General features: G+C 36.5%; 1 protein-coding gene across 1 annotated transcript; it reads left to right on the top strand.

Moving 5' to 3' along the window:
- The first annotated feature begins 627 nt into the window (after positions 1 to 627).
- LOC113782428 lies at positions 628 to 2,745 on the top strand. The gene has a single exon (XM_027328320.1). The coding sequence runs from the start codon at positions 628 to 630 to the stop codon at positions 2,743 to 2,745; it is 2,118 nt and encodes a 705-aa protein (XP_027184121.1).
- Positions 2,746 to 13,421: the final 10,676 nt, after the last annotated feature.

Genomic DNA, 13,421 nt, shown 5'->3' on the forward strand with positions numbered 1-13,421 from the left:
GTGGCTTACCATATAATTGGGGATATTCTTGATAAACAGGGTTGGTAACAAAAGCACTGGACGTTTTCTCCCAGTTGCATTTCAGACCAGATATAAGGAGGTTCTTGTAAAGGCACATACTGCTGCATCTGGAGCGGTGCTAAGATTGCAAATAGCTCCTGTTCTTGGTAGGAAAAGGAAACCAATTGAGTGGTCTGAGTTTTAGGTACTGTTCCTTCTTACCATTATTCAGGCTTGAAATTTATATTTGTGCTTTACTCTTCTATTATTTCTGTGTTGGGCATCTTCCCTTTACAAATATATGATGCCTGATCCTATGTTTTTTGAACATGTAGTGTGCTGTTAGCTAGCAAAATCAGCCTATGAAATTGATTATTCATGTTATGGCTTTATCTTTTGTTTGCCAAACTTTTGCATGTATACTGTGGCTGCAGATTCTATTTAGTTTGTTGCCTTACTAATGCATTTGTACTTGAGATGGTTGATTTTTGCTAAAAATGTGTTTTACACCTTGGATCCCATTGCTGGTATTTGAGGAGTTTAAATTTAGTTCATATTACATTGCATTTGTTTTCTATATAATGTGGCGGTCATATTCTTTATGGTAGGATAAAGGGCTGCAACAATATGGACAGGAGTTGGATGTCTATTAAGAACTACCTAGACCCCAAGTATTTAGATGGAGTTGATGAATTTATTAAGTTTGCTTTTCTAGGCAAGGATCCTAATTGTAAACTGCCATGTCCTTGCAAAGTATGCAGTAATTTTGAGGATCAAACTAAGGAAGTCATGGCCAATCACTTGTGTCGAGGAATTGTTGATAGTTATACTAGGTGGATATATCATGGTGAAGGGTTTGAATCTGATGATGAGAATGATGACATAGAAATAAATGACAACGATAGTGACTTTGACAGTATGGAGGAGCTGTTAAATGATGTAGGAGTTGCTAACTTTGGTGAGAGTTGGAGACATTCACCGGAACTTGATACGGGTGCTTGTACCGAGAAAGAAGGAGAAGCAAGTAGGTTTCTCAGATTATTATCGGAGGCTGAAAAATCTCTATACCCGGGCTGTGAAAAGTATTCAAAACTCTCGTTTATTGTCCATATCCTCCACTTGAAAACAATGAATCGGTGGACTTGTAAATCTACTGATATGTTGCTGAAGTTCTTGCATCAAGTATTTCCTACAGCTTTGATTCCCAGTTCATATTACGAGGCAAAAAATTTCATCCGTGAGTTGGGGCTGAAGTGTGAAAAGATCCACGCCTGTGAAAATGATTGCGCACTCTTTTGGAATGAAAATAAAGGCCTTGATCATTGTCCAAATGAAAAATGTAAAGCACCGCGGTATAAATCTCCAAATTCCAAAATACCTAGAAAGGTGTTGCGTTATTTTCCATTAAAACCAAGGCTGCAAAGACTGTTTGTGAACAAAGAGATTGCTCGGGATATGAGGTGGCATAAGGAGAGACGTGTAGATAATGAGAACATGATGCGACACCCTGCTGATTCATTAGCTTGGAAGGATTTTGATAGAAATCACAAGTCCTTCGCTGAAGATCCTAGAAATGTGAGGCTAGGACTTGCTAGTGATGGCTTTAATCCCTTTGGAACCATGAGCAATTCATACAGTATACGGCCTGTTATCCTTGTTCCTTACAATCTACCTCCTTGGAAATGCTTAAAAGATCCATTTTTTTTCCTATCAATGATTATTCCTGGTCCCAAAGCACCTGGAAATGACATTGACATATTCTTTAGACCACTAGTTGATGAGTTAAAAGAGTTATTTGCCACTGGTGTGGAGACATATGATGCCTTCAGGGAGGAGAAGTTCATGTTACGTGCAGCACTTTTGTGGACAATAAACGATTTTCCAGCATATGGCTATTTGTCGGGATGGAGTACAAAAGGGTACAAGGCATGTCCTGTGTGCTTAGATGAGACGACTAGTCTATATCTTAATAATGGTCACAAATGTTGTTACATGGGCCATCGCCATTTTCTACCTATTGATCATAAATGGCGTCGAGAAAAAAAGCAATTTAATGGAGAAAGAGAACATAGACAGCCTCCTAGGACCCAATCAGGTGAGGAAGTCCTCCAACAACTTCTTCGTATTGAGCAAGTTGAGTTTGGCAAGGCACCTGATTTGCTGCGACAGAAGAAAAGAAAACGCGTGCAGAACAGTTCAAATTGGAAGAAGATGAGCATATTCTTTGAACTTCCATATTGGAGTACCAATAAAATTAGACATAATTTGGATATTATGCACATTGTCAAGAATGTATGTGAATCTTTGGTAGGTACATTAATGAATATCCCTTCGAGAACTAAGGACACATGGCAGGCTAGGGAGGATTTAAAAGAAATGGGATTAAGGGAAGAGTTGCATCTACAACCGGGAGGTGGCGCATCTAAAGTTATGCCACCTGCATGTTACACTTTATCACGCCTAGAGAAAAAGAATTTCTACCAGTTTTTGAGCACTATCAAGTTCCCGGATGGCTTTGCTTCAAACATTCCTCGGTGTGTGAAGACCAAGGAGTGTCAACTTTTAGGAATGAAGAGTCATGACTACTATGTGTTCATACAACGACTTCTTCCAGTAGCAACTAGAGGAATGCTGTCAAAAGATGTATCTCAGATTTTAGTAGAGATCAGCAATTTTTTTCGAAAAATTTGTTCTCGAACTCTCTATCTAGATGAGCTGGAAATGCAGGAAAAAATATTATTTTAATACTATGCAAACTTGAGAAAATTTTTCCTCCAAATTTCTTTGATGTAATGGTCCATTTAATGGTCCATTTACCCACTGAATCCAAGATTGCTGGACCAGCTCAATACCGGTGGATGTTTCCATTTGAGAGGTACATGCCTCTTATTTTTAATAATGCCTATTTGATTTACCTCCAATTTTCTTATTTTCTAACAACTCGGGCTGAATTTTTTTTGGATAGAAAAATGGGTCAATACAAAGGCTATGTGAATAATAGGGCACGACCTGAAGGCTGTATAGCTGAGCGCTACTTGGATGATGAATGTCTTACATTCATTTCCAGGTATTTGCATGATGTTCCGACCAGGTTTAATCAAACGGAACGAAATATGGAGAAACACGAAGCTGCTGGAAAATTATCTATATTTTCTAGCTTGGCTCGGCCCTTTGGGGCAGCACTGATTGGTTATCTAAGTGAGGTTGAATTGCAAAGAATACACCTGTTCATCTTGAAAAATTGTGAAGAAGTAGATGATTACATGAGGTAATAATATACTTTAATGATAAATCTATGTCGTGTTCTATAATATGTTCTTCATTGCTTGTAATTAAAGTCATTTGATAGAATATGTAACTACTTCTACTACTACAAATTTAGGGAGCATAGACAAATTCTTGAAAAGCAAAATTTATCAAGCGTACACCAAAGGCTAGACTCGGAGTTTCCAAAGTGGTTTGAAGAACGTGTAAGTATTGGAAGAGATGTTAAAAACTTGTCAATTTCCTTTACTTTTTATTTTAGTAAACTATTAAAGAATCTGGTATGGCTGATGTAGGTCATGTATACACATGCACGTGGAGAATGTACTGATGAATTGTTGTCCTTGGCTAGAGGACCTGATTTTCGAGTCAATACATTTGCTGGCTGTAATGTGAATGGATTTAGATTCCACATTAAGGCTCGGGAAAGAGAAAGAAAGACACAAAATAGTGGAGTTATGGTAAAGGGGGAGCATGCTGATAAAGAAACATACTTCTATGGTATAATTACTGATATAGTTGAGGTTGAATACTCATTTACTCAAAATCGAGTAGTTGTGTTTAAATGTGATTGGTGGGACTTGAGAAATAATTCGGGAATCAAAGTAGACAAGCAGAGCAATATCACTAGCATCAACATGTCAAAAACATGGTACTCAGACCAGCCTTTTATATTAGCATCCCAAGCTGAACAAGTTTTCTATCTTCAAGATTTGAAGCTTGGAGGTAATTGGCATGTTGTAGAGTTAGTTAGTCCACGCTCATCTTATGATGTTCCTGAGAAGCATGAAGATGATTTGGTTGATAACGAAGAGGCTTACCAAGAAGAGTATCATGAAGATTTGATTGGTGTACAAGAAAATCTTGAGTTGGTCAGTTTGAAGAGAGGAGATGTGCAAACTGAAGAAAGGATAGAGGCTGGTGCTATGTTTTTATATAGAATTGTCAGCTAGCCGTGCAAGGCAATTGGATGACAATTTTATTGATAATGATGAGGAAATTGAGCAACAATTCAATTCTGAGGATGAAAATGAACAATTTGTACAAATCAATGACTATGAATCAGATTAAACAATGTTGTTCATTGAATTTCTTAATCAAATTTTTTCTTGTATTTTTTCTGTAGTTTATGATATGTTGTCATGGCTGCTTGTGTTGTTTACGATTTTGGTGGTGCTTGCGTTATATGATTATGTAGATAGATGGCTGGACCGGGGAAAAAGGGAAAATTTACTTTACGACAAAGTCGGGATGCTGGGCGAGGAATTGTGGAGCAAACTGAAGAAAATGTAAGCTGCCAGGTAAAGAAACAAGAGTCATTTCCGGATATTTTCTTTTTTCCTAAACTAGCAATTATCATCCTAAACTAGTTACTATTGATAAGCGCATTCTTATGTTATTGTAGCAAGCTAGTGAACCAAAAAATAGTGCAATTCCCAAGACAAGCAATGTCACTGAACCTGTATTAACAAAAAAGTCTTCTAGGATCCGTCTATTTGATGAATCTGAGGTTAGTTATTATTTTTTTCAATCTGCCATTTAGATAAACTGGTTTATGACAAAGCAATTGATTCAGCTTTTACATGTCGCTGTATAATGGTGGCTTAAATTGCTGGATTATAGATTCCTAGTGCATCCTCTGCTAGAGAAAATGCTACAAGAAATTCAGGTATACAAGCTGAGAGTAGACAGATTGCTGAAAAATCTTCAGGCAATGGAATGACATCACAAGAAGCTGCTGGGATGCAAACTGATGGAACTCCTACTTCACAGCATGTTGGATCTAATCAAGCTATTGGTTGTGAAAGCAATGAAACTGGAAGTATGCAAGACCTTGAGTCAAACGGTTCAGGTATGTCAGTTTTACGTGTAATTCTACTCTAATTAACTAATTACTGCCATGGCTGCTATTGTTAGCACTTATGGTCTTGTTTACTTTGTATCTACTAGACCAAGTGACGTTAAAAAGAAAAAGAGGATATACGCGTAATATTGCACTATCAAATGAAAAGAAAGCTGGAAAAAAGGTGAACATTATTGTTTCTGAAATAAGTGGAAGACTAGTTGGAGAAGGTGCTCAACGATACATTTCAGAGGCAAGCTGCGTTATTCGAAAGTATGGCAAGTGGAAAGCACCTAAATGGGGCAAGCTTCCTAAAGATGATAGAGATCAACTGCTAAGAATTACTAATGTAAGAATCTGCTATCATAGTATTTTTTTGGTTTTCTAGATGCAATTTAAATTAGTCCATTAATTTTTTCTGATTTTGATATGTCCTTCTATTTTTAATTCAGAATAGTTTCACTTATGATGGAGGAGAGCATGTGAAACCAGCTTTAATTAAGCAATTAAATTCACAGTATAGAAGTCGACGTTATAATTTTCACATGCTATTCAAAAAATGTGGCTCTAAGGAGGAAGCTCTTGCACATCGACCAGAATATGTGGAAGAATCAGATTGGATTTACCTTTGCGATTACTATTGTAGTCCAGAATTCAAGGTATGTGTAGCACATACTTGTTAATTTGCTATATACTTTGCCAATGTCTCTTTTTTATCTAGATCTGAGATAGAATTGACAATTGTAGGCCTTAAGTGAGCGAAATAAGCTGAATAGATCAAAGCAGCAAACTGCCCATACAGCTGGAACAAAATCATTTTTACGTCATAAGGATGACCGGGTCAGTAAACGTGTAAAGTAGTTCATTTATGATATGTGGTTGGGTTATTTAACCTGTTTTGCTAATAGGAAGCTAAGGAGGGAAGGACAGTTGGACCAATTGAACTTTATGACATGACACATTTTTGTCGAAAGAAGAATGCTATGGTTGATGAGACATCAGCTGAAAAACTGGTAAGAAAAATATCACTTTCAACTTAATACCAATGCTTCATGTCTCTTATGCATATATCAATAATAGCAAACCTGTGATTGTAGAGCAAAATGAAGGACTTACAGCTAGAAGCTCAATCTAGTGGTGTAAATCGAACCGAAGAAGACATCTGTATTGAGGTGACTGGGCGTATAACTGGATATGTACGTGGTCGTGGCCCCTCCAAGGCTAGTTTAATTACACAAAAACTTGCAGAGATAGAAGAATTCAAGAAAAGGGCAGAACAAGCTGAGAAACGATCAGTTGAATTGGAAGTTCAAGTCCAATCTCAACAGCAGCTGATGCAAAGGCTTGAGAATCAACAAGCTGAAATGCAAAACCAGCAGGTTGAAATGTAGGAACTCCTTAAGGCTTTACGAGCAGAATTGCAGTCCAAGAACCAAGGCAATGGAAATGCATCTGGTAGTAATAGCTGGTAATGCATCCTTCTCATACGAATAATTGAATTACAATACTAATGTGAACTGTTGCTATTCTGATCCTTTAACTTATTGATTTTGGGGCTGATGTTATGCATCATTGTGGACTGTTTTTTATAATAGCATTTTTTGGGGCTGATGTGACCTGTTTTTGGGTAACTTGTGGTCACTGTGGACTGTTTTTTGGTAATAGCATTTTTTGGGGCTGATGTTATGCATCATTGTGGACTATTTTTTGTTATAGTTGTGTAGTTTATGGTTATGGTTATGGCTGATCTGTAGTTTTTGGTAACTTGTGGTCACTGTGGACTGTTTTTTGGTAATAGCTGGTAATAGCATTTTTTGGGGCTGATGTTATGCATCATTGTGGACTGTTTTTTGTTATGATTGTGTAGTTTATGGTTATGGTTATGGCTGATGTGTAGTTTTTGGTAACTTGTGGTCATTGTGGACTGTTTTTTGGTAATAACTGGTAATAACATTTTTTGGGGCTGATGTTATCCATCATTGTTGACTATTTTTTGTTATGGTTGTGTAGTTTATGGTTATGGTTATGGGGCTGATGGTTGTGTAATAACATTTTTTGGGGCTGATGTTATGCATCATTGTTATCTGAACTTATTCTTTGGAAAATATCTAGGTATCATATATATAGTGCTGTTAGTTTATCAATAGAGAGGTAAAAATCTGATTGTTCATCTGCAATAGTATATTATTTCCAAGTACAAGCGACAGACCATGCATGGATAGCAATCTTCTTTTTGCCTATGTAGTGACTTGAAAGAAATGAATATAATGCAAAGGGGGCGTTTGTGAACTTTGATTGGTTTCACCTGTTTAGATGGTCTTCACTTTCACATTGTGAGGCAAATAACTCATTCTCTTTGCACAGTTTAATCCTACAGAGGCATCGTTTCTTTCATGATTTATGAAGCATAAACTCCTAAAATCAAAGAGGGCTAGTATCTCCTGTATTCACACCTCGTACAATAAGTTGCTTTCTGTGTTTTAATATATAAACAACCAAAAGCATAAAGATTAAACAATAATTACTGTGGGAGTCCAATTTAATTGTTCAATAAGTTGAGCTATTTAAAGAAGAAAAAAGAAAATAAAAAAAAACTGTTTTAGAGAGCTCTTTAGTTGAGCTTATGCAGTGTTGTATTTGTATAGATTGGACTGTGATTTCTAATTTCTTGCTGGTGTTGTAATATGTGGGCCCAAATTATATGAGGTTCTTAATGAATTGTAATTTTTGTCTTAATAATCTAAGTCTCATTACTTGTTCTTTATTATTGTACTCCTCCCCTTACCTACTTCATTTACTCTTTTATGACAGATAAATGCTATTCATACTAGCTTTTGGAAGATATCTATGGTTATGGTTGAAGAACGTTGAAGACAAAATTGCCTTTTGCTCATGGAGTGGTTCATTTAGATGTTTTTCAATTTCTTAAACTGTGATTGCTTTTGTACTTGTACCTTATGTACAAGTGATATTTTGGACAAATGTTATTTTTGTAGGCATTAGTTGGGTAATGTACACTTGAATTTGGCATTTGAGAATGCTATATTATTACCATGTAATCTAATGCAAATACTTTTGGTTATCAATCGTTCATGTTTATTTGTATGGTTTGTTTAAAATCAATGATTTAGCAATGATTACAGGCCAAATTATGACTATTAAGCTATTGAGAAATTATCTAATGACAAAAAAAAGTTGTCACAAAATAGAAAATAAAAACTCCTTGTCACAACAGAGACTGTCACTAAATCTAAGCTACATTTGTGACGACAATTGTTATCAGTAAAATAGTTATATACAATGGCTTTCGGTGCTTTTTAGTGACGACTTTAAGTAGAGCATTTTTGACAAAAGGTCAAGTCGTCAATAAAACACTTCCGGATTGTTGTCACTAATGACAACTATTTAGTGACGACTTCAGGTCGTCACTAAATAGTTGTCATTAGTGACAACAATCCGGAAGTGTTTTATTGACGACTTGATTTTTTGTCAAAAATGCTCTACTTAAAGTCGTCACTAATGAGAACTATTTAGTGACGAAATTTTAGGTCGTCACTGTTTACTTTTACCGACGGGGATTTAGTGACGACTTTGTGACGATCAAAAAGTCGTCAATAAAAGGTATTTGTGACGATATTTGTATGTTCTGTGATGACTTTGTGTTGTCACTGATGAACAATTTTCTTGTAGTGACTTATAGAAAATCGCGTGTAGAGTATTTAGGATTTTATAAATATAAAATTTGACTATTAAATGAGTTTAATTGTTAAATGTATACCCTGCGCTTATCAAATTTTTGGCGCCGTTGTCGGGGAAAATTGGTTTAATATTAGTGCTAAGAACAACTTTATTAATTTAGATATTTTTATTTTATTTTCTTGTATTTGTTGTATCAAGTGTCTCATTTGTTGAGTTTAGTGTCTTGTTGAGTCATGTGTTTTGTGTTTTGTGTATTGTTTTTGGTTTGTGTCTTTTAAACTATTTTTCTTGACTAATCTTGCTTTTGAAATTATTTGAAAGCATTTTTAGGTTATAAGGAGGATAGTAAACAAAAGGGGATAAAAAACTTAAGAGAAGGAAGTTCAGCAATGGACTGCAATTTTTAAAGCTTCTATAATGGAGGTAACCAAGGAAAACCCGCATGTATATATGAAAATGATGGTAGTAGTGCATTAAATTCTCAATTGGACATGTTCACATCTATGTTTGAACAAAAGAGGAATGTTAATGTTTTTAAATCTAATCATATGATTTGTGACTTGTGTGGAGATTATCATGTTACTTATGAATGTATGCAAGTACAAAATGGGGATTATTATGATGAATTTGGGCATTACAATTCTTGTTTTGATCAATAGAACCCTAGTTGGGATAGTTGTTAAATTATGGTTGGAATAATCATTGTGTATATAGTGAATCTTCAAATTCTTATGATTACCAATTCGAATGTATCCAATATGAATCTAAACCATCTTGGGTATAGAAAAGTTAGCTAATGCACCTTTATCTTTGGAGCAAACTAGTGAAAGATTAGCTAATGAATCTAAACCAACTTGGGAGATAGCTATCGAAAGGTTAACTAATCAAATTGATTCAAATTTTAAAAAAAACTAACTAATGCGACTTTCGGTCATTTTGATAGGATCGAGGAAAGATTAGATGAACTAGCTTCTCACTTTGGGATAATTCAAGATCAATTGCATGTATTGTGTAAAGTTATTTCTTCTAATAATATGCAAATTAACCCTAACATGAGTGGTAGGGATGTTGCATATAAAAGTGGATGCCTTTTTTATGACAATGATGACTTTGATTGTTGTTTTAATGAAAAAATATCAATTTCACATGATAATGTCTTTGGAACTAAGCTTGAACCTCAAGAGGCAAGCATGAATGATTCATATATAACCCCTCTTAAGGATTGTGTTAAGAATGTAGGTTCCAAAATCATAGTCACCAAAAAAAGGCAAGTGGATGTTCCTTTGGTAAGTACTCAAATGATGTACATTTAAGGTAACATCTATGAATCACTTAAGATTGGTAAGCTACTTGTGACAGCCCCACCTCCCCCCGAGGCGAACCAGAGGGTTCGGCGGGCCGCCTGCCCAACTCTCGCCGGGACTCAGTCGTTCACTACAATCCTCAAATAAATTACAAGCATAAACTTCAAATATTACATCAAATTCTCCAATAATTACATGTCAAAAGCAAAGCGGAAATAATTTCCAACTATACATAAAATGATTTCCAAATCCAATTATACAAAACATAGGCCATCCAGTCACGTGCACAAGTACTACAAGTCCTTCCTTCGCCTTGAGCCCTGTGGAGGGGAATAAAATATTTTTGGGGTGAGCTAGAAGCTCAGCGAGTAACCGGTAAAATCATTAAACAAATATATTTCACAATGTTGCATTTCGATCATTTCGATGATGTCATGATTCAGAGATCAAATGTTCGTTTAGTGCTCTCGTGAGCCAGGGAAATCATAGCACTTGAACACCCAACGCTCAAATAGATCATTTAACATTAACATTAACATTAAGAGGGAGCCCCTTCTTGAGCTCCAGATAAACATGAACATGAACCATAAACAGAGTGGAGACGTTGGTGTCCAGCACAAGACTTTTCCAGAACTCATTGAAGCCAAATCATGTCATGAACTCACATGCAAGCACGCATGATATGCAATCGAGCACATAATGCAAGAAACATTTCACAAGTACTTTGGAAATAGTTTAGGGTCACTCACCTCCACGGCTCAGAAATCATCCAGCATATAACATTGCCTTGCTCAAATCCAAGTCTTAGATCACAAACTCAATGCAAACAAATCCCTTCAAAGTTCGGACAGCACTTCCCCTGAATTTGCTAACTTTTCCAGCCATCATGGCTTCATTATTTCCTCATCCAGTCCCAAAGGTACACACACAACAACAAGTTCATCCAATAGCCATTCAGCAAGCTCCAAGTAGTACTAGTACAAGTCAAGCTAGGGAAAAGTTCGGAAATGAAAGTTAAGCTCAAAACCAGAAAAATAGTTTTGACGTCCTTTTGCGGTAATGACACAAATTGCACTACGATTATCGGATTAGGGTGTAAGACCCACCATTTTGAAGCTAAGAACCAGGGCTACAACAATGTAGAAGGCCACTCAGTCCAAATCCCAGCACAACTAAGTCCAATATGCCCAATAACAAACCAGAACCGTAATTGCAGGTTTACAAATTACACTATTCTGTAACCAGTACAACTCAGTCTAAACAGGTCCAAATGCTTTGATTCCAAAGGCATGCGATAGCTAAGACATCAAGCTACATTTCTTCAGAAGACACCAACATCCAAATCCAAAGCAATTCCAGTCAAAACAGACGATTTCAATCGCAGTTCACACATTCTGATCAACCCAGAACAGCAACAGTAAAATCGACATATCTCACTCTACACTACTCCAAATGACCTGAAATTTTACAGACACCTCCAACACATCAATACCTACAACTTTCATGTTTTAAAAAAAGGCCAATTCGGCCTCTAACCATATGATACAAAACCGGACAGAAAGGGGGTTATGAAACCCAAACTTTTCACATATCCTTCCAAATCCAAAATTGGTTGCAATTACCAATCATACACACTTACTATAGTCATTAGCCATCAATTCCAACCATCATAAATAACCACAACATCATGATCACATTAAACCAGAAAATTCCTCAAAAAAATAAAAACTTCACCAATTCATCTCAAACCAAGAAATAAATCACAAATTTCAACACTTTAGCCACCACTAGGCACCAATTAAACATCATTAAGTGTAGGAGGATATTCCATCACCACTTACCAAGTAAACAAGAGAGAGGGAGTTGTAGAACACCTTAGCTTCCTTAAAAACTTCACCAAACAACTTACTAGCACCTAATGGAGGGATTTTATGGAGTAGAAACTAGTTTAGGCAATTGTTTTTGGAAGATTGAACTAAATGGAAGCTAAAATGGTGAAGAGTTTCTTTCTTCTTTGCTCAAGAGAGAGCCGGCCATGGAGGAGAAGAAAAGAGTGAATTTTATTGATTTTTTTGAGATATTTAACTTAATGGGAAAAAGTCAAAAAGGTGAATAGTGTCCCATAAAGTCCAACCAAAGACATAGTGACACTTGGCACTTCATAAATGCATTTCTATCCTTTTGTTACCTCTCACATCAATCACTTCACCTCCGCTACTTATCTCTTAACACCCGATAAATTTTACACAGTATCCGAAACTTAACCTTTTTGGCCGAATTTTTCCGAACTTTTCGCCCTAGTGGGTCCCACATCCAAAATACACTTTTAATTTCTCAAAAACTAACCGATACTAGAAAAAATCATCCAAAAACTATATCTGCTCATTAAAAATATCTAAAAAATTTCCCTACTAAAGAAAACGCAGAAAACAAGCCATTCAATAAATAAAACCCTCAAAAATGAGAAAAGTACGGGTTCTCAAACTCATTTTTTTTCGGGGCGTCACAATCTCCTCTCTTTAAAAGAATGTCGTCCTCGACATTCCATCTTGTACCAATCAAGTCGAGACATCCCGCAAGAACCACTAATATTTCAGACCAAACCCACAGTCCGGCATCCTAAACTTCAAGCCTAGGATACACTACAGAGATCTGAAGCCTAAGCTCTGATACCAACTGTGACAGCCCCACCTCCCCCTGAGGCGAACCAGAGGGTTCGGCGGGCCGCCTGCCCAGCTCTTGCCGGGACTCAGTCGTTCACTACAATTCTCAAATAAATTACAAGCATAAACCTCAAATATTACATCAAATTCTCCAATAATTACATGTCAAAAGCAAAGCGGAAATAATTTCCAACTATACATAAAATGATTTCCAAATCCAATTATACAAAACATAGGCCATCCAGTCACGTGCACAAGTACTACAAGTCCTTCCTTCGCCTTGAGCCCTGTGGAGGGGAATAAAATATTTTTGGGGTGAGCTAGAAGCTCAGCGAGTAACCGGTAAAATCATTAAACAAATATATTTCACAATGTTGCATTTCGATCATTTCGATGATGTCATGATTCAGAGATCAAATGTTCGTTTAGTGCTCTCGTGAGCCAGGGAAATCATAGCACTTGAACACCCAACGCTCAAATAGATCATTTAACATTAACATTAACATTAAGAGGGAGCCCCTTCTTGAGCTCCAGATAAACATGAACATGAACCATAAACAGAGTGGAGACGTTGGTGTCCAGCACAAGACTTTCCAGAACTCATTGAAGCCAAATCATGTCATGAACTCACATACAAGCACGCATGAT

Source organism: Coffea eugenioides, chromosome 9, assembly GCF_003713205.1.
Source record: "Coffea eugenioides isolate CCC68of chromosome 9, Ceug_1.0, whole genome shotgun sequence".
NCBI lineage: Eukaryota > Viridiplantae > Streptophyta > Magnoliopsida > Gentianales > Rubiaceae > Coffea > Coffea eugenioides.